At 48.9% G+C, this 27,781-nt stretch overlaps 1 protein-coding gene across 1 annotated transcript in view; it reads left to right on the plus strand.

Annotated features, from left to right (window-relative positions):
• MFSD7 (major facilitator superfamily domain containing 7) overlaps positions 1–27,781 on the plus strand; it is a 53,509-nt gene that overhangs the window by 5,930 nt on the left and 19,798 nt on the right. Inside the window, exons 2-3 of the mRNA XM_019555215.1 lie at positions 9,272–9,430; positions 18,262–18,481. Of these exons, the coding sequence (XP_019410760.1) occupies positions 9,272–9,430; positions 18,262–18,481 (379 nt within the window). The remainder of the gene's footprint in view (positions 1–9,271; positions 9,431–18,261; positions 18,482–27,781) is intronic.

Raw genomic sequence — 27,781 nt, forward strand, 5'->3', positions numbered from 1 at the left:
GAAGGCTAGATTCCCAGTCCCTGCCCCCTCCCTGGAGCAGCTAGCTCCATGCCACACTGAGCTGTTCCAGGGCACAGGCAGGGGCTGGGTTCCTAGCCCCCACTCACCCTACAGAGCTGCCAGCTCCACACTAGGAGCTAGGACACAGGGCAGAGAACGCCCCAATTCTGGCGCTGATTGGCTCCCAGCTCCCAAATTTACTCCTGGTCAGTGTCTACAAAAGTGTTACTGGGCACATCTACACAAAAAGCTAAACATGCAGTAGACTAATTCTACTTCACACTAGTGTGTCATGACAAAAGTCATGCTAATGCTCAGTAGAATTAGTCTACTGCACATTAGTATAATTAAAAGGCCATGCAATAGTGCTACTGCGCAGTAATGCCAGTTACTGCACATTGAATTAGTACCTGTTATTACAGGTACTAAACTTAATGTGCAGTAACAACAGTGCATTAATGCATGTGTAAATGTGCCTACTGTGCAGTATCTACTACCTATTTACAGGTAGTAGACTAATCTACAGCGCAGTAAAGCATTTTGTGTAGACACACCCTCTGTGTCAATGGCACTTGCTGCTTAAAGATGCTGAAATGTGCCATGCATTGTAAACCCAGTGGCCTCGGCATGAATGGGGCAATCTGGCCATAAGTGTTTATGACGTACAGTTGGAAAGTTCATGGTATAAGTTTTAGTTTTGTTTCCACAATGATTTAAGACAACGCTCTTGATTAGTTTTCAGAAATCCTCATCATTTACAGCATCACCCCTGCAAATGGTTGTGATCAGGTGCAGTCCAACAGGACTGGCCATGGGTATTTGCTTATACAGGAGCAGAGCCTGAGTTGGTGCAAGTGCATGCTGCTCAACTCTCCCCATGCCACTTTGCCTTGGAATCTTGTGACTTTTGACCACACTGATGTCTTGGAACGTGCCAACATACTGAACATCCAGTCTCTTCTCAGTCGGCGTCATTGTGGTTTCAGTTGTGTGATGGAATGGCCTTTCTCGGTTGTGATTACGGTTGCATGATAGAATTGCCTTTAAGAACCGTTCTAGAAAAAATGGAATGAACCCAGCTGCAAATCCAGTACTAATTCATTTAAAGGCATTGCCTTTTAACTCTTCTGCCCAACACTCAAAGTACAGGAACTTTGTTCAGTTATCTCAGTGAAGAAGTGAGGAAAGACATTTCAGCAGAAAGCAAACTGAGAGCAAACCCACAGCAGAAAGCACTTCTCAGAGCCCTTCCTTCTATACGTGATTGTGCTGTATAGTTTGAACCAGTATTGCTGACAGAAGATTGTAGGAGGAGGCTTTAGTAGTTTTCAGCAGTACAAGGTGTGGCCAGATCTAATCATGAGGCCTGACTCATAAGCCTAGAGAAGGAAGAAGTTACCACATTGTTTAGTATAGTTGTGAGTGATGAAGAATCATAGAGAAGTAGGGCTGGAAGAGACCTCTGAAGATCATCTGGTCCAACACCCCTATTGAAGGCAGGATCATCCCAAGCAAACTATCCCAAGCAAATCTTTGACTAACCTATTACTAAAACTATACAGGTGACCCTGTATAGCATAACACCCTAACCTGCCACAAGAAAAGCAGGGAGACAATGGTGACCTGCTATTGCTGCAGAGGCTGTTAAAATACACTCAAGGGGCATGTTCAGATGAGTGTAGTTGTGCAATATGTGACACTGCAAACACATTTGCAGTACTACATACTGTACAGTCTCGAGTTTTCTGCACTGCAAGGGGATGCTGCCCAGGTGTGTGCTGCTCCGTTTTTTTTTTCCCATGCTTTTTTTTTTGACCCCTGGATATCCAGGGGTTTAAAAAAAAACATGGAAAAAAACTCAAAGCAGTGCACACTTGGAAAGCACACGCTGCTAAAATGTGGATCCAGGCTGCTCAGTTGCACTGCGGCTACTGGCCAGGCTCTGCCCAGCAGGATTGCCATGGCTGCAGCTCTGGGAGGCTCCCAGGACCCCAGGTAAAGCTGCTGGGTCCAGCACAGTGCTGGCCTCAGCCTCCCCTATGCTACCCAGGACAACTTGCTGCATGCCAAACCACATGTGGCACGGGCATTCCCCAGGGACAAGATGCGGCAGCACAAGGTGAGCCGCCGCTTCTTGTCCTCGGGGAACCAAATGTTCACGCACATCTGGATGTGCCCAAGAGGTCCAAGGAAGAGGGTCATGCCCCTTGATACAGAAGAAGGCAAACCCCAGCACAGTTTGTACCAGTCTGGTCATGGGGGAAAATTCCTTTCTAATCCCAAATATGGCAATTAGTTTGACTCTGCTATCAAGGAACCTTTTGGGTTTAAGTCCCAGCAGAAGCGTTGTCATACCCCTGTCAAAATTGCCAGCCTTGGCTACAGCCAGCACTCAGTGCTTCTGGGGAAGGCAACCCCACTTCTGACATATGTAATAATGGGAGGGGGGAAAAAAATCCCACCCAGCCCCATGTGGCAACCAGCAAAGCCTAGAAGCATGGGAAATACCTATAATATAGCATAAGCATAGCTACTTCCCAGATGATCCTAAATCAATACTTATCCACCCTCTTCTTGAATACTTCCAAATGATGGAGATTCCACAGCTTCCCTAGGCAGTCTAGTCTAAGCCTTACTGTTCCAACAGTAAAGTTTTTTGCTGATAGGTTACTTTACAACTTGGCATTGGAATGCCACATAATCAAAGGGTTCTTTCAGTCCTAACGGATATTATTCAGCATAATTGCATGCTAAGTATTCAGAGTTCTGACTCCAGCCTCTGTCATGGTCAGATCAAAGATTTGCTTCATCTCTGGGAGCAGTTACTGTATGTGTCTGTCATGTCTGAAAGAAGGGGCAGCAGGTAGCAGTATAGTTCCTGCTGTTTCCAGGTTTCACTCAGGGGGAGCAGTTTTCAGTTGCAATTAGGGGTCCATAGTGCCCGTCAGCAGTAGGTACATGAAATGAGCTACAATTTCTTTTTTGCATACTTTCCTCCCACCGACTCTTCCTCCCCACTCTTCCTTCTCACCCTCTTTCCCCTCCACTCCTGCCAGTTATTGCACTCTGACCAACTTAACTCATTTTTTGGAGTGCATTGACTAACCCTGGATTTCCAGGTGAAGGAGGTGGTCAGTAAGCCTGTATGGCAGACTTTCTGCTGATGACAATATTCAGGGAATTAATTTAGCACTGTAGCTCTTCAGATTCAGAACCCTAGGATTAGCAACTGTTTCTTTGCAGACTAGGGGCCAAATTTACCCTCAATGCATGTTGCGTTGCCACTGTTGCCAGTGATTGTACCTGTGTAACTGAACAGAATTCAGTTCTAGGTCTTTAGCTAAAAAAAATATCTACTTGTAGCCAGTTGGATCATTGCCAATGACAGCATTAAACCAGCAAGAGAGGGAGGGACAAACTAGAATCAGAGAAGTTGCTTCTTACAGAACCAGAGATTGTGATTGAAGTCAGAATGGCTTCCTCTTTAAGTAGAAGTACTGAGTCTGGTACTTAGTTAAAAATCCTATTAACTTTTTAAAGCTTGTGCTCTAAATGCTTCTCAAAAACAGCAGCAAAGAGATTTACATACAGACTTTAATTCCAACAATAGTGTACTGTAGTTACCACTGTGACTAATGTCCCAAGGATAGGATAAGGATTGCAAAGGAAAGTGTGAGAAGCAGGAAGGGATTTGCCCCTCTGCTTGACTCCAGGCACCAGGATCTGAGTGTATGGAGTGCTATTGTCTCCTGCTGGCTTTCCTTGGCTCTCTCCCACCCTCCTCCCCACCCCACCACTCAGCTGTGCGATGGGGTGGGGGCAGGGGGAAGCTGCTGGTGGGGAACCAGGCTCAGGGAGGCTCTTCCTGGAGGAGCAGTGAAGCACAGCCTCCAGCCCCTTAACAAGCTGGGCATAGCTGGACTTGGGGAAAGGGACTGCGGGCTTTGCCCTAGTGCTCCTTTTATTCCAGTCCCAGAAACTGAAAGTGGAGTGGAGGAGGATGTTTCCCAGAACCGGGTCTGGGGAGTCTTTCTCTGCTGCTCTGCTCCCTTTGGGATTGGGAGGAGTGGCACAGGCACTGTTCCCCTCACCTTCGCTGGGCCAGAAACACTGGGTCTTGGAAGGCATAGAGAGCAAGGCAGAGGGGATGGCTGTGGAAAGATTTAAACCTGAGCAGTAGTGTGAGAAGAAACTCCGCCATCTCAGCCACATCTGTGGCTCTGGCTACAGTGATGAGGCTTCCAACACCAACATGGGCAGAAGCCCCTTCATTGTGACCAGAGTCAGGGACTCTGGCCACACTGGTGGGGCTTCTCATGGTGGCAACCTGTGCCCTGGCAAGAGCAAGAAGACCAGGAACCTCTGGTTTTAAGTCCCAGCAGGAGCACTGGCACACCCCAGAAGAAGAAAAGAAAGATAGAAGACAAACACAATAGAAAAGATATTGAGATTAGTGGAAGATCAAGACTTTTCAAAAGGGAAGATGGTCTTTATCACCTGAAGAAATATGATTTGAAGTCATATTTCAAATCATACATGATCAAATCATACAATCATTGTATGTAGTATGATGTAGTATGAAATCAATCAAATCATATTGATTATTGTATGATTTGATCATACAATCAATCATTGTATGACTACATATTGTATGACTACTGCATGTAGTCATGTAGTCACATGTCACATGACTTACACACATTCAGTGTTCATTGTTCAGCCTTTGATTCTTAGTGTCCAGCCAGCTTGTGAGTTTTTTTTCCCCAGACTCAGCTTTCACAGCTTTGAAAGTGTTTTGTAAATTTCCCTTGAGCATAAGGATAGTGAGATCAGAAAGTCAAAAGTGTTTGTGTGCCTCTGTCCTAAATTTTTTTTCTTGTGATCATTCATTTAGGTGTATATTTTAACTCTACTTTCACCCACATAGTTTCCATGGGGGCATTTGGTGCACTGGATCAGATGCCACATTTTAGGATATCCATACGTAGAAATCATGGATGCTGTTGGGTTCACTGTGGGGAGTGCTGCTTGTTGTTGTAGCAGGAGAAATATTCTGACAGGTTTTGCATCTATTGTTAAAGCAAGGCTGCATCCCATTTGGTGTGCATTGAACAGCAGGGAGTTTTTTGATGTTAAATTGGGCAAGATTAAGGAGTTGTTTGAATGCCAGAAGCTGAGGGTGCGGCTGGGAGGAGGGATCTGGGAAAATTTTTATTGAGCTGTAACTGTTTGATGTTTCTTCTCATCAGGTCAAATGTTGCATTGCATGTGACCATGAGAGGTATGCAGTCACAGGGTTTGGGGTCTTTTTTGTATTATAGCAGGTTACTGTTGGGTATTTGGGTAGTACTTTCAAAGATACAGTCTGTTTCTCTGCTGGAGTGTTCTTGTTGTGTAAAGGCAGATTTCAGACTGACAAGGTAGCTGTCTTGAGAACTCTTGTAAGAGTAGATGTGATAGTATGTGAGGGCCTGGTTGTAGATTACAGCTTTTTTGGTGTGCTTGGGATGATTGTTGTTTTTGTGTATGCAAGCATGGTGGTCTGTGGGATTTTTGTATAAAGAGGTTGTAGGGTGCCATCCTGAATGGGGGTTGTGGTATCTAGAAAGTTGAAGTTCACGTAGAAATATAGGAATATTGCAGAGAGAATTTAAGGGGCAATTCATTTTTAAACTTGTGGTGGAAGTCGATAAGAGAGTCCAGGTGTTCAGAATAGATGATTAAAATATCACCTATGTAGTATAAGTAAAATGCAATAAGTAAAAGGTTTGGTGGTGCAGTTTCCTAAAAATCCAACCTCCAGATGGCTTATGAGGAGGTTGGAATATTGAGAGGCCAAGCTGGAAGGGTTTAAATAGGAGTGAGCACAGTAGCAGGGCTGACATCAGATGCTGCAGAGGTAGACTGCACAGAGCCCCCCCAACAGCAGCTCCCAGTTGCTGGGACAGCCATGCCATACCCAGGTGGTACTTCCAGCCTGCAGGCGTCTGGAGCCCCAGATAGTGCCCCCTCCCTCCTGCCCACCTCCCGGGCTCCAGCAGCTGCTGCTCAGCAAGGACCCATGGCAGCTTTCCCAGTCTGGGGGGCATGTTGCGGATGCCACACAGTATTGCACCTGAGGCTTCCACCTGTGGGCCAAGCACCCTCTGCTAGGAACTATGGCAGCGAGGAAAGCCCTCAGCCTTGCAGGAGGAGTGTGGCACTGGCAGCTGCTGGCTGCATCCAGGTGGGGAAGGACTGTCCACACCCTCAAATGCTAGGAAGGGAAAATACCACAAGTGACTTTTTGAGGAATTGAGAAGTATTGTGATCTAGAAACACATGGTGGGTTTTTATTGTGCCCAGTGACATCACAGTATCATCACTAGACAAGAACAGTCTGAACTTATATAGCTAATAAGACTGTGCAAATAAGATTCTTTAAAGAATGGTTGACAAGACCAAAATTTGCGTGAGTAGACACATTTTGTTAGGAATCCTTTTCCTGACACATGTAATATCCTCTGCCAGCTGCAGGATTTAGAGAGTTTAACCACCCTTGTTCTAGGATTCACCCCCACCAAACAAAATACAGTGAAGCCAGAACCTCAATCTTTTGGTCTTTTGTTTGAATCAATCACATGGCTGTGCCTAGGCAAGACGTTTGGAATTGGAGCTTCCTCACTGGGAAACCCAGTAAAATCGGCAGCTAGGATTCAACCTGAGTTCCACTAAACCCTACTTGTGCTAAATTTATGCTCATAATATTTTTGAAACTCAAATTTTCCACATCACATTATATGATTTGTATAAAGTACAGTGTTTGGCTTAGCAGATTGTATTCCCTTTCCATGTGGTAATTCAGCAAACAGGCAGGCTAGAAGAATAAGGAAAGGCCACGCCTTATTGTGCTTCTGTTTAATTTCTGATGGTTTTCATTAGGGGCATGTGAGGTGGGCCCTATTTGATTCAGATTTGGCCCGAATCAGGGACAGTGATTCAATTAGTTGATTCGGATCACTGTCCCTGATTCAATACACCCAAACCCAAATTTGAAGATTTGATGCTGATTCCGAGAATCAGCAATTCAGACATAGACACATCTTTCAATACCTTGAGGTAGCAAGCGCGGCTCATGATTTCTGTGATGCTGGAGCACATAGAGCATCCCACAGGAGCGTGGGGGCCCCACCATATGCTCGGTGGTAAACCCGGAAGTGGACTGGAAGTATTTCTGGTCCACTTCCAGCTCTTCCAGGGAGCATGCTGGGGGGGGGCCCCACCGCACCTCCAGGGCTCAGCAATCAGCTGTGAGAAGACCCTGGGTGTCTGCCCAGACCCAGGAGACACCAGTCACTGAGGCGGGGGGGGGGCTGTGCACTCCCCAGTGGACCCAGAAGTGGACTGGAAGTGCTTCTGGCCTACTTCTGGGTCTGCTGCTGAGTGCGCTGGGGAGCACCCCACGCTTCTGTGGGACGTTCCATCTGCCCCACCATCACAGCACTCACAAGCCCCTGCCACCTAGAGGTGTGTAGAAAAAAATATTTAAAGCTGTGTCTATGTCCGAATCTCTCCAAATCTATTTGGAGGGTTCTAATTCGATTTGGAGAGATTAAAGGGTTCCCGGATTCAATTCAGAATTGGGCCAAATCTCCACAAAGTGGTACCTTGTTAGAAGTATGGGCAAGAGGAGGCAGGGAGTAGGGGACTGGGGACTGCTCTTTAAGACTCTATAAAAAGGAGGAAGAAAGCGCACTGAAGATTGTATGTGCATTCAAATACCTCTTTTATCTAATTTACCAGAGAATTCATTACCTAAACTTGAAGATTACCTAATACCACTACAAAATTTAGGTCTTCTGATGAACTGGGAATAGGTCATAAATTTAAAGAATTTCTTTGGGGTTATAATCTCTTTGGGGTTTTGGCCAAGATTGTGAATTTGTTTCATTCCACATCCCTGCTCAGAATTGAGCCAATTTCAGCTCATTTCTTCTGAAATACAAAGCCTGTGGAGATATTGTTACAGTTCATAGGGAACTATATCAGGTTAAAATGTCCTGATTTTCAAAAGGTAATGAAAATCAGCAACTCCCTTAGCTCATTATAAGTATTCAGCAACCCTGAAAAGTAGGTTTCTTATCTATGTGCCTAAATCGCAGGTTGAGGTAAATAATCTCAGAGATTGAACTGGCAAAAATAGATGGACAATTGCTGTTGTATGCTTATGTTTCCCTTTGTGGAAACAGAGCAGTGGCCATACAAGATGTAGTGAATGACTGAAAATATAACCCTGAAAGTGCCTCATAACTTACCTCATTCTACTTGGGGAAAAAGGATATGAATGACGAACAAGTCTTTGGCAGGCCTATTAACTTGACTTAAAAGTAAGATTTTAGAGCAGGCACTGAAAAAGATGGAAAACTAGACAAAGCACAACATTACATTGACAGAGGAAGATCATGTTAGGCAAATATACTATCATTCTATGGTAAGATGAGGCTTCTTGAAGGTTAATATGAAGGATTTAATTTATCTAGGTCAGTGATTACCAAAGAGTGTGCCACAACACACCAATATGCTGCAAGGGCAATGGAAGTGTGCTGCAAAAAAATGATGTTTCTCTTTTTTGGAATTTTAACTTTTTTTTAATGGTTGTACCTTTTAATACACAAAATCAGTTTTCAAGTCAAAATTCATAAGACTATTCAGGCTACACAACATTAGTAATCTGCCATAGTATGTCACTGTACATACCATTCACAGTGACAATAGAGGCAGGTACAACAGAGATGCTAGTACTTGGGCTTATGGTGGGTAAGGAGGGGAAAGTTCATCTTGATGGTTAGAGCATTAGCTCATAGCTGTAAGGCAGGCAGGCTTAGTGGTTCACCCTAGGATCAGAGCCAATGGTTTACTAGAATGTAAGTTGCTAAGGTCAAAGCCAAGTATCAATCTGGGTTTCAGAATATCAAACCGAGGGTCAAGACAAGGTCCTGGTCAAAGTAAAACAGTTGATCAAGGCTATACGCCTATCTGAGACAAAAAAGTTAATTGGAGTCAAGCATGAGGGTCCAAAGCAGCAGCAGGATTACTGAGACAAGGCCCTACAGAAAGTGGGAGGGTTTTATAGCACTCTAGTCAGCAGACTGTAGCTCCCATTGGTGACCTCAAGGGAGGGCCCAGACTGGGCTAGGACTGGCCTCTGGGTGTTGGGGTGTGGGTTTCTGTCTACAAATGCCAGTGTTGTTCAGGAGTCCTGACAATAGCTTTCATGTTTTTTCTCCTGCAGTTGTGGCTGACGTTTGCTCCAGTGGCTGATCAAGCAGCAGTCTATTTCAACGTATCTTTGGATACCATTAACTGGCTATCCGTACTGTATCTTCTAATATCCATTCCATTTGGACTGGTGGCCACATGGCTTCTTGATACTGCTGGACTCAAATGCACTGTAAGTTTGATCAAGGGACTGCATTGACTGCTTAAAATAAGTGAAGATGACATTTGCATTAATATGTACTTTGTGGGTGGGAATCCAAGTCACTTTTTGTCAGTGCTTTTAAATGGCATTCTCGTTAAACTTTACATGAGATTTAAAGCTCTTTTTGTAATAAATAAAATCTGCTGTAAAAGGAAATTAAATGTCAGCAGTGAGAAAAGATGAAGTTCAACAAGGTGAGTTAGCTTCTTTCCCTTCTTTGGGCTCAGGGTCACTTCAGAAAATGACACTGAAGAAATGTCCAGCCAAGCCTAATGGACCATTGGGGTACTATTGTTATAACACATTAGTTTCCTGGCCATCAGCACATGAGAGCAATATGGTCATCTTTGACTCCCCAGCTTGAATGACCACATACTCTATTTACCGTTGTATCAATGGAATGTGATCTTTGCCATGGGTCTAGAGGAGGACTTGAACCACTCTGTTACTATGCTTCTTATCTGTAAGCTTGACTTAATTTTAATGTCTAGAAAATCTTCCTTGTTATCTTGGAACTTTGTCAAGTTGTCATGAAGCATCTTAAAGATGGTTTGTGCTCCAAAGTAACAACCTTCAGTCATACCCAAGTTTAGTTTTTGCTATTGGAGCACTTGTCTTATTTATTGCATGGCCAGTAATGCTACCTCTCTCTTGTGGGTAATAGGTCACACAGCTGTCTAAAATCATAGCATGCAAAATGGCCAAGCTGCAGATCTGTTTGAGTTCACTTAGTTTAGCCTTCAAAATTCATGAAATTACATGCCATAGTTTAGGGATGCCAAACATATGGCCCGCAGGCCAGATATGGCCTGTGGAACCATTGTATCCAGCCCACCAGTAGTTTGGTGGGCTACTAGATGTCAAAGCTCTTTCTCTTGTCACAGGACAGGTGCCACCCCACTTGTTCTTTCTGCCCTGAAGCTTGTCTTGAACAAAGTTCACTTCTAATCTAGTGTCCGCCACATGATTTAGTTCTTAGTAGATGTTAATTTGAGAAGAGACGCTGCTTACGGCTCATGAAGGTGTTAATATGGTACTCCATTTTCTCTTTCGTAGTTCACTCATCCCCAGTCCAAACAACCTAGTCCGGCTTCTCTGTTCTGCTGTCTCCTGTGCTCTCGCTTCTCTTGGCAGGACCTTGTGTCCTGCACCTCTCTGGATGCCCTGGTTCAGTTGCCCACTGGGCCTTCTCAGGCCCTTTTACTCTATACTCCTGTGTGCTCTGTCACTCTCTCCTGCGTGCTCTGTCACTCTGTATCTGAGCCTGCCTGGGCTCTTGTGGCGACCTCCTCATCACTCCCTTTCTAGTCTCTTCTCCCACTCCAGCTCTCAGAACAAAAGAAAATATGGTCCCTTTCCTGTGATAATTATGATGTCCTGTCTCTTTAAGTCTTCTCCTTTGACTTTAGTGTCTGTCTCTTTAAGGCTGTGATTCTCCTGTGCCTCCATCCATTGGAGTAAACCGTAAGCCTCTTCCCACTACAGTTTCAGCAGAAGGGAATCTCCTAACCTGGTAGCCATCCTCTCTGTTCTCCCACTTTTTTCCCTTTTGGTATCTGTTTAAGCAGTCCAGGGCAGGCTACTAATTACTCTACCCAGGTGTCAGTGGCTCATTATCAGTAGCCCCATGACTGTTTCCTCCCTCCTGCTTGTTAGTTCCCATGCAGGCTTGTTTACAGAGCTGTGTTTCAGGGTTCTATCCCTCATTCCCCACTCCCTGCCACTCATTCCCTGCCACACAGATGAAAGTCCTGTCATGAAATAAAAGATTAAAATAAATGCAAACTGAGTGTTTCAGAGAGGAAAAAAGCTTCCAAGACCTCTTCACACTGCTTGAAGCTATCAAAGGGTTTAGGATAATAGGACATGCCCAGCTGCTGACCCCAAATCCCACCTCACTTGTCTTCTGGTACCATGTTGTTGGGGCTCATAAGAAAAAGGAGGACATGCCTACATTAGTTCTGTGTTGCTCTTGAGGTTGTTGCTGGAAAAGAAGCCCCAGCACTCTATGTACTCCAAACCTGGAACAGAGACAGATGAGGATGCTCTGGGATGTCCCTTGCTCTTCTATAGAGATCTCTCATCTCTGGTGTGCTTGAGAATGTATTTGGAGTGGCAGAAGGTTGGTAGACTTGGTTTTCAGCAGCATTCTCAAGAACAGCATGGAACCAGTGTACACCTGACCTCAGGGAGCTAACTCCTTGTTCTGTTTGCCGCAGATACAGTAAGCAGGCAAGGACAATTCACCAGCACTAGATCAACTCAAAGGACTGAAGTCGGTGAGGGTAGAAGAGAAGCTTGAAGGATTCATGATTCAGGCCAAGGGGGCAGGGCCAGGGGCTAAAGAAGCAGCAAGACATTTGTAGTGACCTTTCATCTCACACACAGTAAGCAAGCCAAACCTGTTCCAGGGTAAGCTCTGAACCCATCTCTCATGTGGGAAGCTGCAAACTGAATGCCAGCACCACAAGGAGCCACCTAGATAGACAGAATAAAATTCCACAGGTAAACATGGTAAAACAGCCTCAGCAGCCAAGGTTCACTGACTGCTGGGTTTGGCCTGTCTGGCCACCCATGCAGGCTGAATTATTCTGAGGAAGACATGCCCCTATTCTCATACTAACCCTTCATTTAAGCCCCCGGGATACCTGGCCTTGTATGCTGGCTGCCGGGGAAGTAAGTTGGCTATCCTCCATTTAGTAAAATGATGAACTTTGTACTTCCTAGGAGATGGACAGTTATGCATTTTCAGGCTAAGAAATGCCTTGTAATGTTTCTGAGACATGACAGAAAATATGTTTGGACTCTCTGGGTGCGTCTATATGAGATCCTTCACTGTGCGGTAGCATAGTTTACTATGCAGTAAAAACCCCTAATGGCAAATAAATTTGATACCTGCAAATGCAGGTATCAGATTTACTCATGATTAGTTACTGCTCAGTAACACACATGTAGACGCAACCCAGGAGCAAATTTGGTCCAAGTCAGCCCTGTCACTAGGGGACCGGCCTCAAGCTAGCCCCAGAGCTTTGGACTGGGAGCCTCTCCTGCCCTAGGCCTGGGCTGCCTCTACAGCAGACCCTGCCTCAGGCCTAAAAGCCCACAGGCATTCTGGACCCCGGGGCATACCAGCAGGGTGCCTGAGGGCACTCCAGGCCCCTGTGTGCCCCTAGGCAGGCTGCAGGCCACCTGTCCCAGCCTGCGTGCACCCTGGTGCCACTGCCTAGCACCCAGGCCCAGCTGCAGGCAGCTTCTGGCTGCTAGGGCCAGCTCCACCTGCCTGCAGCTCACCCCCAGCAGCCTGCAGGTGCTGCAGGGCATTGCCTCTGCTGTGCAGCTGTCAGTCCTTTGCCAGGCCCCTGTGTTGGGTGCTTCATGCAGCTGCCTAGGCCCAGCAGCACAGTCAGCCATGCAGAGCCGCAGAGAGCCAGTACGGGACCCATGATGGCAGCACCAACTTCTCCCCAGAGGGCCTCCTGGCTGGTCACCTGCCCACTGTACCCAGCCATCCAGGGACACTGCCTGGATCTGCATGCAGTCACTGACAGACATGACCATGAGAAGCCATCAGCCACAGCTACATGGTAAGTCCTAAACTGGGGGAAGGGCTCTCCCTGCCCCCAGCCCCTGCCTGTGCTCCCCTCCCCACCTGTCTTGGCCACATTCCCCATGCCCCAGGTTTTCCCCCCACAGCACATAGGAAGGTAGGAGACAGTGCAAAAATCTATGAAGCAGCCTGTGCCCCTGCAGCTAGGCGGGTATGGGTCTCCCCCATGCTGAGGAATGCGCCAATGCCAGTAGCGATGTGCTCCCTGGCTGTGAGGGGGAGGGCCATGTAGCACAGCCACAGCAGAGGTTGTGTGGCAGCCTGGGCTTGCTTCCCCCGATGTTGAAGCTCAGGGTCCCATGCTAGGTGTGCAGGTGCACCCAGGTTATCTGGCCTTGAGCAGCAGTAGGACATAGTGGGTCAGGCACCTCTTTGTTCCAGGCAAACAGCTCCCAATGCTGCCTGAGGCACATGCAGCATGGGCATGCTTGGGATGTAGTAGTGGCGCAGGGTGGGGCTGGCCCCAGGGTTCCTCCCTGGAGAAGCTTCCTGCTGGGAAGGTGGGAGCATTGGCAGCTCTTCATCCCAGTCCAGGAGCCCTGCATCTCCCAAGCCTGGGAGCAGTTGGCCTGCAGGAGGAGGGGGAGCAGTGGGGGCTGGAGACGCAGCAGCAGGTGCTGCCAGGAGCTTGGCCTGTCTCGCCCTGGAAACAGGGTGGAGGAAGTAGGCTGCCTGCGGGCAGCACCTAGCAAGCTGCTGGCCCCAGGGGAGTGAGTGGGGATGGGGGCTTGACCAGTGGCTGCCTGACTTACCATGGTCAACAGGCAGCCGTACACACCTGACCCTCGATCTGAGGCTGGGCACTGCACGGCCCCCGGTACAGAGCATCTTATCTCTGAAATATTGCAAGCTCACACAAATAGCTTCTTTTTCATGGTTCTGCAAGGTCTGCAGCTGCATGTAGGGGACAGGCTGCGCTTGGCAGCTGGGATGTGGCCTCAGGGTCACCAACACCCACAGCCAGGGCCCTCCCGATGTGCCATCTCCACCAGTGGAAGACCCTGAACAGGACTCTTATTCTAGACTGCCTGGTCATGGTGGAGCCCTTCTCCCCTCCCTCCCCAGCACCAGAGCCCCTCTACCACCCACCTTACCCACCACCAACAAAACACCCTGTTCCCCATTTGAACTATTTCACACTGGGGAATGCTGTGGTTGTGTGTGTGCCCTCCTGGGATCGAGGGGCTGTGGGTGGAACCCAGGGACAGGTGGCCAGCAACCCAGCCTCTGGCCTTTCCCCTGCAGGTATGTGTGCCATGGCAAGCCCAGCAGGGGTGGGGTGGGGGGGCTTGCTCAGAGGCCATGGCAGCCACTTCTCCCCTGGTATGCATGGCTCCCCCTGCGGCAGCCAATGGGTAGGGCCAGCAGCGTGGGCATGTGGTCCTGGCCCTGTTGCAGGCAGCTGCTGCTCTACGCCTGCATGGAATCGGGGCAAGTGATGGGGCTGGGACCAGGCAAGAGGGCTAATGGTGAGGGACCCAGGGTGGGGGCCAGGACAGGAGCTTCTGGCTAGTGGAGGCAGTGCTGGACCTTTGCCCAGGCCCACGTGGGGGACTGCTGCTGGGTGGCACGTAGCTGTCAGAGGCCAGCCAGGACTACTTCCAGAGGCAGGGCATTGGGTGGCATGCAGGTGACTGCCAGGACAATGACGATGTCCAGCACCCTGCAGTCATTCTCCATGGCTTCCACTGCCCTGGCCACGAGCACAGCCTGCTGCTCCAGGATTTCCACGTGCTGCTCCTCCAAGGCCAGGAGCTGCACCCTGTATTCCTGGTTTACCTGGTCCCACACTTCCTTGCATCAGTCCCGCACTTCCTCACTCCAGTCCTGCACATCCTGGCAAATGAAAGCCCCCATCCACCACCTGTCCTGGCAGGTGACATCCTCTGCTGCCAGCCAGTCCAGAAAGAAGGTCCAGTCCTGGGTCTTCTTCCTATGGAACTGCAGCATCGGAGGGCCCCATCCATGGGTGGTGGTGACCCTGACAGTGCATCCTGACTGCCAGCTGCTGCCTCTCCCCCATGTGCAGCTGCTGGACCTGCACAGCGATGAGAAAGAAGCTGTTTATGAAAATTGGCAACATATCTGAAATTAGATGCTCTGTACCAGGAGGCTGTGCCTTGTCTGGCCTCAGATCAGGGGTCATGCATGCACAGGTGCCCACGGACCGTGATAAGTTGGATGGACAGACCTGGGGCCCGGGTGACTGCTGGCCGAGCCCCCTAGCCCCACTTGCTGTCCAAGGTCTAGTGGGCCACTGGGTGCTGGCTGCAGGCAGCCTGCTTCCCCCACCCCATTCCTAGGCCAGGACATGCCAGGCTTCTGGCAGCTGCTGCCAAGGCTCTAGACCCACTCTACCCCCTTCTTCTCCTGCAGGTTAGCCTGTCTCCTGTGCTGCCACCAAGCCCACGGCACCTGGGCTGAGGAGGCATGGAGCTTCTGGATGACTGGGATGAGGAGCTGCCCACACCCCTGCCCTTCCTGCAGGGGCATCCCCAGAGAGGCATCCTGGGGCCAGTCCCCACCTCCCCCAATGGCCACTATGTGCCCTGAGCGTGCCCCTGCTGTATAGTCCTAGGTGCAGCACAAGTTGCTGTTTGCATGGACCAAGGGGTGCCTGACCCACTACGCCCTGCCATTTCTTATGGTCATGGTGCCCCAGGTACACATGCACACTTGGCACAGGATCCTGAGTTTTGACAGTGTGGCAGGCAAGCCTGCACTGCCCCACAACCTCCACCGCCATCTGGAGGGATATTTGTGACTGTGATCTATGTCCCCGCCCCCTGCAGGCAAGGAGGACATCACCACCAGCATCAACACAGTCCTTGGCATGTGAGAAACCTGTACCCACCTATCTATGGGGATACAGGCTGCTCAATAATGTTTTGCACTGTCTCCTGCTTCCCTGTGTGCTGTGGGGGAAGGAATCCATGGGCCAGAGGAGCATGGCCAGGCTGGTAAGTGAGGCTGTGGCAAGGGCCAGGCCCAGGGACAGGAGCCAGGGCCAGAAGCACCCCTTCCGCCCAGTGCAGGGCTTACCACATGGGTGGGTATGGCGTGCCTGGTGGCTTACATCAGTCCAGCTGGCAGTGACCATGTGCAGTTCTTGGCGGACTTGTAAATAAGAGGGGCACAGCTTGCAGCTGCCTGGATAGGGCCCCAGGGAGGAGCTGGTGCTGCTGACAGCTGGTGGTGACATGGCCAGCTGCACCTTGTGGCTGGGACTGAAGTCATGGAGCTGTCAGGCTGTCATGCACCTATGGCACTAAAGGACTGCAAAAGCATTTTCCAGCCAGAGTGGACACAGAATATTCAACATTCAATTTATCTAAAACTAACTTTCAGCCCCTCATATACTCCCCTGCAGTAGAGTGCCTGCCCCACATAAATTTACCTCTGCCTCACCCCACAGCACAACAAGGTCTCCAGTTTCCTCCTGTGACCAGTTGGGAATCCGGGGGATGGCATATGGTGTTGGCGATGAGGCCATCATGGCTCCTGCACTGGTTCTTCAGGCCTCCACGCAGGGGCACAGCATGAGACTAGCAGCTGTTCAGCAAGACAATGTCCCACAGCACGTGCAGGGTCTGGGCAGGCTGCTGGTGGTTGGCTGCAGCCAGCTGGAACTGGCCCCAGTGTCCATGAATTGGCTGCAGCTGGGCCTGGGTGCTGGCAAGCCTTGCAGGAGCCTAGAGCACCCTGTAGGGCTGGGTGGCACAGCCCTGACAGCTGCGCGGCACTATGGTGCCATAGAGCAGTGCCAGGGTGCAGGCAGGCTGGTAGAGCTGGCCTGTGGCCTGTGTAGGGAGAGCAATGGCCAGCAGTCACCCCAGGCTTCCTGCACATGTGCCCCAGGGCTCAGACTGCTTGTAGGCTTTTAAGGGCCTGGGACTGGGGCTGCCATAGAGCCATCCCAGCCTTGAGGCAGGGTAGGCTCCCAGCCCCACGGCCCTGGGATTAGTCTGGGGCTGGCCCTCTAGTGGCAGGGCTGACTGGGAGCAAATTTGCTCCTGGTTGGTATCTACACATGCGCTACTGCACAGTAACTACTCGCAAATAAATTTGCTACTTGCATTTGCAGGTAGCAAATTTACTCATGAATAGCACAGTTTACTGCATGGTAAGCATGTGTATATGTAGATGTGCAGAAAACTACAGTAAAGTAAACTGCTTACTCAGCAGAAAACTGGAGTAAAGTATCACATGTAGATGCATTCACATGTGCAAATAATCTGGGAGCAATTTACTCTAAAGTACTCTAGAGTAAACTCTGGGCACAATTTACATGTGCAGGGATGCAGTAACAGATTTGCTGCTCCTAGCAGCAGATTGCTTCTGTTCCCTGAGGACCTGCACCAGGCTCCTGTGTATGTGCTAACCTAGGGGCTGACAGCTATCTCTTGGCAGGGACTGGGACATTGCTCCCTCCCTCCAGGAGCTGCCTGGGCAGGCTCTGCCACTGGAGCCTGGTCAGGGACAATGTCCCTTTGCCTTGACACCAGGGAACTCCTAGCCTCCTGTCTGTGATCATGGGGCTGGGGCTGGGAGATCCTTTTCTGTGGTCAGGGCACCCAAACTGGGAGATTCTTATAAGGATAAGGATGTCCCAGACCCTCCTTCCCAGTTATGAATCAGGAGCTGTGAGGTCCCTGCTGCTGGGGCAGGGGGACATAGTACCTGCCCAGGCTCTGGTGGTGGAGTCTACCCTGGCAGCAGGCAGCTCCCACGGGCAGGGAGCCATCTCCCTCCCCCTGCTGCCTGGCTTACAGGAAGCATGTTTGTTCCTGGTCAGGCATCTACATATGCGCTACTGTGCAGTATCTAATTGAGAGTAAATTCGCTTCTTGTATTTACAGGTAGCAAATTTACTTGCCATTAAAGCAAATTACTGCACAGTAAACATGTGTAATGCATAGTAATGCATGTGTAAATGGTGATGTCTACTGTGCAGTAATTAGCTCTAATCTCGAGCAAAGCATCTTGTGTAGATGCACCCACTGTGAGTTGGAATCAGCAAATGACTCAGTGGTATCCACACAGCCTAGTAAGGATGCATAAATGCCTTTTTTCTGTAGACAGAATAGCTACAGGTTGGGAGGCCTAGAGTTATGCACCATTTTAGAGTTTAATTCAGCCTCCTAGTCCACAGCTAGTTCACTATGTGACTCCTCTCCTTCTCCCTTTGTTGCAGATAATCCTCAGTGCCTGGCTGAACATGATTGGCTGTGTTATCCGGGCTTTCAGTATCATGAATTACCCGAGAAATGGAATCATAGGCAGTTTCTTCCTGTTTGCGGGACAGTCCCTCTGTGCGCTGGCACAGCCACTCATCATTTTTTCTCCAACTAAGCTGGCAGCCCTCTGGTTCCCAGACCACCAGAGAGCTATAGCAAATACAATCTCTTCAATGTGTAAGTAACAGCTACAAATATGCTGAACTGCATGAGGCTTGTCTGTATTAAAACCTACCATCCATGTATGCCATCTCTGAAGTTGTGTAAGAGGAACTGCATGTGCCAGAAGAGTACTAGTGCCACCCCTCTATGACACACATTCAAGCTCAGTGCTTTGCATTAAGCCCTTACTTGGGAGGCAGCAGGGCTCTGGGGATATAAACCCAGAGCTGGAGCTAGTAGGGGCTCTCTCTCTCTAGCAACTGCCAAGGAAAAGAGCTTCTTCACCAATGAGCTACCTGAGACTAGGTGCTTCCTGCAAGAACAGTGGGGCTCCAGGAGTCTAAGGTACCTAAGGCTAAGTGCTCGGAGAAAGGGGCACATGATCTGGGCAGAGCCTAATGAGGGGCATGTTGAGCTGTATGCCGGAGAGGTGCAGAGAGCCAGGTGACAGAGAAAGGGGCAGAGCCAGTTATCAGGGAGAGAGATCCAGAAAGCTAGACACCAGAAGACCTGGCCCCTGAATGGTACAGAGAGACAGGAGCTGGAGGGCTTGGCATTGAGGTGGCGCCTGGAGTTGATAACAGTATAACATCTGTGAGGCATGGGACATGATAAGGGAAGATCAGAGTCATGTAGTGTGCCCTAGGCATTAGGGCATTAAAGGGGCAGTCTCTCACCTAGAACCAACTTACTCATTACATCAAAGATGTGGCAGGTGAGATGGGGGTGGGAAGTTGCCCAGATAGGTGCGCAGGTCATTGTAGTGGTCAACCTTGAGACAACGCACCTGTCACACTAATATTCAAAAAGCTACATACAGCTGAATCGACACTTTGCAAAACTCCATATGCAGAAAAGTTCCTTCGTGTTACAGAGAGGGAAGTAAGTTAACTTATCCATTATCACATGAAAAGTCGGGTAAATTCTGAGCAACTTTCTTTCTACATAAGCTTTGGTCAGGGATGACGTACAAGTAGCTTTGCCTTGTAAACAGCAGTGGTTAGAACCCCAGGACTCTCTTCACCTCCCATGGATCTCTGGCAGATAATAAGAGCTCTGAAGCATAGAGTAGGTGGATATTAGAGAAGACTATGCTCAGATGCAGGAGAATGATGCAGAGATCCACAACTGGCTTAGCTTTGAAAGAAGAGTAAAGAGCTGATAAATTTATGGGGAGGATATAGAAAGGGGAGCCAGTAAGACAATATGATGCGTGGAGTTAGCTTTGCTGTCCCCAGGTTGTACAGCAGGATGGAGGGTCTTTGATTTTCCCATACTTCTTGGCTTTGCTGCTTGCCCCATAGGGCCAGGAGGGAAGTTTTTCCCCCCTACTGTTGCTACGAGTGTCAGGGATTTTTTTGCCTTTTTTGAAAGTATTGGATTTAGACTGAGGTATGCCAGTGCTCGTGCTGGGACTAAAACCTGGAGGTCCCTGGCTAGAGGGTCTTGTCCCTCTGCTCTGGATCAGACTGATCACCACATTTGGGATCAGGAATTTTACCCCATGGTCAGATTGGCATGGACTGCAGGGAGGTTGATTTCCTGTAGCAAGGAGAGGGGCAGCATGGCCCTTTTCATAGATTCACAGATGTTAGGGTCAGAAGGGACCTCAGTAGGTCATCAAGTCCGATCCCCTTCCCTGGGCAGGAAAGAGTGGTGGGGTCAGATAGCCCCAAGTAGATGCTTATCCAGTCTCCTCTTGAAGACCCCCAAAGTAGGGGAGAGCACCACTCCAGCCCATTCCAGATTCTGGCAACCCTTACTGCGAAGAAGTTATTTCTAATGTCCAACCTAAATCTGCTCTCCGTCAGTTCGTGGCCATTGTTCCTAGATACTCCAGGGGGTGCCCTAGTAAATAGAGCATCTCCTATTCCCTGCTGCCCTCCCCTGATGAATTTATAGGCAGCCAGAAGATCACTTCTCAGCCTTCTCTTGTGAGGTCCCTCAGTCTCTCCTCATAGGGCCTTGCCTGCAGGCCTCTGACCATATGAGTGGCCCTCCTCTGGACCCTCTCAAGATTCTCTGCATCCCTCTTGAAGTGCAGCCTCCAAAACTGGACGCGGTACTCCAACTGCAGCCTGACCAGTGCTGCATAGAGGGGAACATCACCTCCCTGGACCTGTTCGTCATGCGTCTGCTAATGCATGATAAAGTGTAGTTAGCCTTGTTGATCACTTTGTCACATTGACAACTCATGTTCATCTTGGAGTCAGCTATAACTCCCAAGATCCCGTTCCACTGCTGTGCTGCTGAGAAGGTCATCCCTCAGCCTATAAATGTGTTGGTGATTCTTTTTGCCCAGGTGCAGCACTTTGCACTTGTATTTGTTGAGCTGCATCCTATTTCCTTCTGCCCATTTTCCCAACCTGTCCCAATCTGCCTGGATATGTTCCCTATCCTCTACTGTGTTAATTTTGCCTCATAATTTGGTATCATCTGCGAACTTGGACAGGGTGCTCTCTACTCCCTCGTCCAAGTCACTGATGAAGACATTGAATAGCATCAGTCCAAGAACTGAGCCTTGCGGGACTCCACTGCTCACATCTTTCCAGGTCGATATCAACCCAATCACCACCACTCTCTGGGTGAGACCCCTAAGCCAATTTGCCACCCACCTGACCATGTAATCATCTACATCACAGCCTGTCAGTTTATTTGTGAGAACAGAATGCAATACTGTATCAAAGGCCTTCTTAAAGTTCAGGTAGATGACATCTACCTTGACTCCTGCATCTAAGCGTTTTGTGACCTGGTCATAAAAAGGAACAAGGTTAGTTGGGCAGGATCTACCTGCAGTGCATCCATGCTGTTTTCCTTTTGGCATTATTTCCCCTGCTGGGCTCTCACAAATGTGATCCTTAATGATTTTTTCCAGAGTTTTCCCAAAGATAGAGGTGAGAACAACTGGCCTATAGTTTCCTGGTTCGTCCCTCCTCCCCTTCTTGAAAATAGGGACCACACTGACCCTTTTCCAGTTCTCTAGGACCTGACCAGAGCACCATGAGTGCTCGAACAGCTGTGCCAGTGGCTGTGCTATGACACTGGTCAATTCCTTCAGCAGCCTTGGATGAAGTTCATCTGGGCCCGCTGATTTGAACACATCCAGCCCCCACAAGTGCCCTTTCACTAAGTCTGTGCTAACTTGGTGGGCTGGTGTCCCTCCTGTGTCTATCTATGATCTAATTGGGAGATTTGTCTTGGTCTGTGTCTAGGAATACAGATGAAAAGAACTCATTGAAGAGCTTAGCTTTGTCCCCCCTTTCTGTCACCAATTGCCCTACTTTGTCTTGTAGGGGTCCCATGCTGTCCTGCACCTTCCTTTTGATCCCTATATACCTGAAGAAGGACTTTTTGTTGTCCTTAATTTTTGTCACCAGCCTAAGTTCTAATCCTGCTTTGGCCTTCCTGATTCCCTGCAAGTGTGAGCCAGGGAGGTATACTCCTCCTTGCTAGCTACTCCCTGTTTCCACAGTCTGTATACCTTTTTCTTTTCCCTTAGGCTTTTCTGGATTCCCTGTTCAGCCAAGAGGGCTTCTTGGCCCATTTGCCCCCTTTTATGCACAATGGGATTGTCTCCTGCACCCATAGGATCACTCCCTTAAGGAATGATCACCCTTCCTGGACTCCCATTTTGCCAATGCTCTTGAGCTTTAATGCCTCACTAACTAATCTCCTGAGCACACTGAAGTTAGCCTTTCTGAAGTCTAGCACTTCAGCCCTGCTGGTTAGTTTACCCACCCTTCGCTGGATTGTGAATTCAGTCAATTGATGGTCACTATCCCCTGGGTTACCTTGTATCTGCAGATTCCCCACCAAGTCATCCCCTGTAGCTAACACCAAGTCCAGCAAGGCATTTCCCCTAGTGTGATCGTATACCTCCTGTGTTAGGTGGAGGTCCGATATGCAGGTTAACCTACGTGAGCGTTTAGATTTGGCTGACTGCTCCTCCCAGCAGATGTCAGGGTACTTAGGTCATCCATGACAACCATATCTCTCAACTGTACGGCCTCTGAGAGCTGTCTGGAGAATTCTAGGTCTAGCTCATCCTCCCAGTGTAGCTGTTTATAGTAGACCTCCACTACCAAGTCCCTTTCCCCCTACCCCCATTGTATCCTGACCCACAGTACCTTGGTTTGACCCTCTTCTGATTCCATCTTGATTATAGAGGATGTATATTGTTCCTTAACATAGAGAGAAACACCTCCCCCCATTTTTCCCTGCTCTATCCTGTTTGTACAACCTGTAACCCTCAATGCCTACTGCCCAGTTGTGATTAGAGTCCCACCAGGTTTCAGTTAATCCAACCAGGTCAAAGTTGTTGCTTGCAAGCAGGAGTGCAAGTTTCTCTTGCTTGTTCACCATGCCCCTAGCATTAGTGTAAAGACATTTAAGCCCCCTGATGGGTGCCCTTGGTACCCCTTTTTCTGATGTCTGTCGGGCCCCTTAGTGCTTAGCTAGACTAATCTAGTGCATTGCTTGTGGTTCGCTGATCCTAGGTTCTCCTTATCGTCTACTTCCCCATCCCTTGATGAACCTAGTTTAAAGCCCTTTGGAGGAGATCAGCCAACCTATAAGAGAAAAGACTCTTATCTTTAAAAGAGCAATGAAGACCATATCATCCCATGATGCCCCTCTCATGAAAGTGTGGATCGTGCTTGTAGCAGCCAAACCCTGCATGATGACACCAACTCTGGAGCCGCAGGTTGACTTCCCTGATGCTGACAGTGACTGCTGACTGGAAGGATGGATGAGAAGACCACATGTGCCCCTGACTTCCTAAGCCTGGCCTCCAGAGCCCTGTAGTCACTCATGACGCAGTCTGGACTACTCCTGGCCACATCATTTGTGCCCACATGGATGAGGACCATGGAATAGCAATCAGAGGGCTGGATGAGATTGGGAATCCTCGCCGTGATGTCCTGGATCCTGGCTTCGGGTAGGCAGCAAACCTCTTGTGCCATGGGATCTGGTCAACAGATAGGCCCCTCTGTGCTTCTCAGGAGGGAATCACCCACCATGATGACCTGGCGTTTCTTCCTCTGGCCACTCAGTTGTTGCTCAACCTGCCTGGTGTTCGTTTCAGACGTGTCTTCCCCTGCGGCTTCCTCTGCTGCATCATCCTCCAGTGCTGCCAGGGCTTCTTGGCTGTTCCCCAGTTGCAGTGGGGAAGCAGTCACAACAGCACGCTGTCTAGCTCTGGAAGTGACAATCCTCCATTCAGCTGTCCTGGGACTCTCCTGTGATCTCTCTGCTCCAGGTGTCTGGTACTGCAGAAAATGAAAGTATCCATCAATCTCATCCTCTTCAGCCCTGAGCCCCAGCAGCCCGCTCACCTCTGGCTGGAGTTCCCTCACCTGCCCCTCCAGGGCCTCAATCCAGGGACATGTGCCTGTCCCACATGTGGGACAGGCAAGGGAACCCCCAGCTCCCATGCTACCTCCAGGCCTCAGAGGTACCACCAGGCAACAACCGCAGATAGGGGTCCAGGGCACTGCCGACCAATACAAGAGGCCTGTATGGGTGGAGGCCTCACAGCAGCTCCGGGCCCGAGGCAGCAGCAGGGCAGGGGCCCTGGCTGCGCTCCATGTCACCACCCCCATAGTAGCGCCATCCTCATTCACTTACCTGAAGTCTCTGTAAGAAGCTCCCATGTACTCCTGCCCATGAACTGGCCTGTGAACTGCTCCTCTATTGGCAGTCCATGTTCACTGGCTCCCTAGTCACCTGGGGAGTCTCCTTTTATAACCTTCTGGGCCTGGGCTGACTCACGCCAGGCAGCAATCACACAGCAGTCAGCAATCCCACAGCAATCAGCACTCACTCAGCAGTCAGTACTCATCCCAGCTTCTCAGAGCACAGTCCTCCCCAAACAAACAAACAGTCAGTTAAACCAAAGGTACAGGCAGCTGGATCACTTACCTTTCCTGGGCAGGATCTAGTGCCTGGCCTGGCTTCTCTCCTCCTTCCTCCCTGCTCTTGCCTCCAGCAGCTGCCTGCAGACTGCCCCCCTGTTTGCAGTCCCTGTTCACTGGCCTTTCCTTGGTTCTCTCAAGTGCATTTTAACAGCAGCAGCACACTGACCACTGATGTCCACCTGCTTTACCTGTGGCAGGTTAGGGTGCTTTGTGTGTCTTGGGGCAATATGCCTTGTACAACAGAGTTGATTGGGTAGTTTTAGGAATAAGTTAGACAAGGACTTGTATGGGATGGCTTGGATAGGGATGATCCTGCCTCAAGTAGGGGTTTGGACTAGAGGTTCCTTCTAGACCTACTTCTATGATTCTGCAGTTCTGCCTAAGCCTCCAGATGGCTGTGCCTCCTCTAAACATATTACAGGTTGGTGGTTGCCCTGGTAGGTTACCAAATCTGATGTCTGCTCTTGTGATCCAACCGTAGCAGGAGTGTATCCCAATCCAAACTGATACCAGCCATCTGCTTTTGGCTAAATATCAGCTGAGCATAGTAATGAAACTATGAGAAATTTTGAGATAGGAGAAGTGTGCAGAAACCAATGCTGCCCCTGTTTAAATCATGTCTCATAAACAGAGTTCTCCAGTTTCCTAGAAGGTGGATGCCACCTACTACACTGCCAGACTGACAACAGAATGAAAAAGATTTTACACTGAATGTACAGGTTCTGCCACACTTCATGGAGTTAGAAAATGTAGTTGCCTGTTTTAAAGAATTAGAAACATGGATTGAGTTAATGCTGACATAACATTCCTCATTTATTACTTTAATAACTAATTCTAGCTACAGTGGAAGATAATTTGTATCGGGGTGATTTGCAACCTGATTTATTTACAATGGTTGTAGAACTGAGTACAAGACACTCACCCATGTGCTGCCATTTTTATTTCTAAGGGCACTATGTCTTAACTCAGCTGGATCTTATCAGCAATCCTGTGCGGGTAACTGGAGAAGCTCTGCTCCTTTAAGTTAAAGCCTTGGAAGACAGCTGAAGCACCTCAGTGGTTCCATGCAGTTGTTTGCTCTGGTGCCGCGTATCCCTGCGTACTTTGCAAACCCTCATCTTTGTAGGAGAGGTTAGAAACTAAGCCCTGTGAAGTATCTGGGCTTTACTGTATTAGCAAAAACAGTTTTTAGCTACGTATCAATATACGTTAGTAACTGTAAGAGCAAAAATTATTATTTGTTATCAAGGAAAATTTTTAGAAATACCATAGTTGCTTGCATACCACACTCATGTTTTTCCCAAAAAATAGCCTTCCAAAATTGGGGGTGCATGTCTTAAGTGGGAAAGCTGATTTTTTTCACCAAGAATAGAAACATGGAGACACTGTAAGACAGCTGCTGCTTTTTTTTCCTTCTCTTCCCTCGAGCAGCTACATGGAAGGAGGTGCAAAGTCTTGCACGGGCAAATCTGGGATGGGGTTGCAGTTATACACTACTTTGATTTCTTCCCCACCCAGAGTTTACAACAAACTGCCCACCAGTACCAGTGGCACTTCTGTTCAGAGGGCACTGAAAAAGTCAAGTGACTTCATGGATTATTATAATCTACCCGATTTTCTGCTAAATTCTACTCATTCTACAGGCGTTAATGACCCATTCTTCTTTTTAATGGTCTTGATGTTCCACTAATCAAACTAGCCTTTTCTTGGCAATTTTACTTTTAGCTATTCCTTGTCTTTCTCCTGAAGAGCCCAGAAGAGTCTTTTTAGCTCTTTTCAAAGTCTTAAATCTGCCTATGAAGTCCAGTCGTCAACAGCAGCTACAGTTTCAGCCTTTAGTTGAGAGACCAACAGCTGCCAACGATTTAGCTGTGATAGTGTTAAAACTATAGCTTTCTTGAGCGGGAAAGGGAGGGTGATTGAGCTGAAGGGTATATTCCTGCTCTATGCAGCCATAATTGTGGAAAAATCTTTTTTTCCCTTCTTTCTGACTTCCTGTAAACGGGGTATGTGTGATAGGTGAGAAAATCTATTAACTCAGACTTGGGGACAGCTGCAGGCTGCTGTTTGAGTGCTCTAGGGACTAAAGTCATGTTTGGGGGCACCTCTGGAGATATGTGGGGGGTGGGGGGGTGGGAATTAAGATGCTGAGTGTATGTTACCACCGGGTTAATGTTTCTTTATGTTTTACCTGTTCACCCTCTTTGGCCTGTTGGCTTGTAACCCTAACCCCTATGATTTTCTGTAAAGAAGTGGGAACTCCCCCTTGCTTCTTGCACCAGTTTCTGGAGCTACAGGGTTGGCACACTGAGTTACCCAGGGGCAGATGCAAGATTTTCCAGAAGGGGGTGCAGGAGCAGCAACCCACATTGTAGGGGGCTGCATCCTCTGCTTCCAGCTTTCTCTGTCCCCACCAGACTGAGCAGATTATGCTATGGGAGCCTCTGGGGCCTTCTTAAAGTCCCTAGAGCAGATGAAAATCCTTCTTCCTTTCCCTTCCTGCTCAAAGGCACGCCCTTTTCCTTCTCCCTTCCCCTGAATGCCCCTGCTGCTTTCTCCACTGTTTTGGGGTGGGGAAGCTGCAAAGCCAGCCTGACTGAGCAGGAGCTGTACTCCATCTCCTGCCTCTCCGTCCCCCGGTGTACTTAGTTTAAAGTCCGACATAGGAGATCAGCCAATCTGTAAGAAAAGAGTTTCTTACCTTTTGTGGAGAGATGAAGCCCATTGTGTCCCAGGAGTTCCCTTGCACTGAAGTGCGGATTGTGGTCCCTGTGGTGCATGCCCTGCAGCCAGAGGGTAGGTGCTGGTCTGCAGGGAAGCTCTGGGCCCCACTGCCACTGCAATCACAGCTCCCAAGGGAAATCGCAGCTCCTAGAGGAAGAAAGGATGGACACAGTATGGGTGTCATGGTCCTGCCTCTCCAACTGGTGGCTTGGACCTGCGCATATTTCTCCTGGGAACACCAGCTGCAGCTAACCCCAAGCTCTGTGGGGCTAGGAGCTGCCCCTAGAGGCAGGGACAGCTCCCCCTCTCCCCTTGGAGCCCAGGGCTTAGCCAGCCAGGAGTGTGGCCCCTTGCTTTGTGGGCTGACTGGGAACAATTTGCTTCTGGCCAGCATCTACATCTGTGCTAATGTGCATTAGCTTAATGTGCTATTTTTCTAGCACCTGTGTGCATCACTACTAGCAAAAGCATCTTGTGTAGATGCACCTACTGTGTAAGAGCACAATAGGCCACTTGCATGAGGTCCAGGTGAGGGAGATCCCCTGTCCTCCGTTAATGCTGACCTTGTGAAGGAACACCTTAAGAAGCTGGATACCTTCAAGTCAGCTGGCCCTGACAATCTACACCCCAGGGTACTCAAGGAGCTGGCGAGCATCATAGCCCAGCCTCTGGCATG

This window comes from Crocodylus porosus, unplaced genomic scaffold (genome assembly GCF_001723895.1).
Source record: "Crocodylus porosus isolate Cpor-Errol unplaced genomic scaffold, CroPor_comp1, whole genome shotgun sequence".
Taxonomy (NCBI): domain Eukaryota; kingdom Metazoa; phylum Chordata; order Crocodylia; family Crocodylidae; genus Crocodylus; species Crocodylus porosus.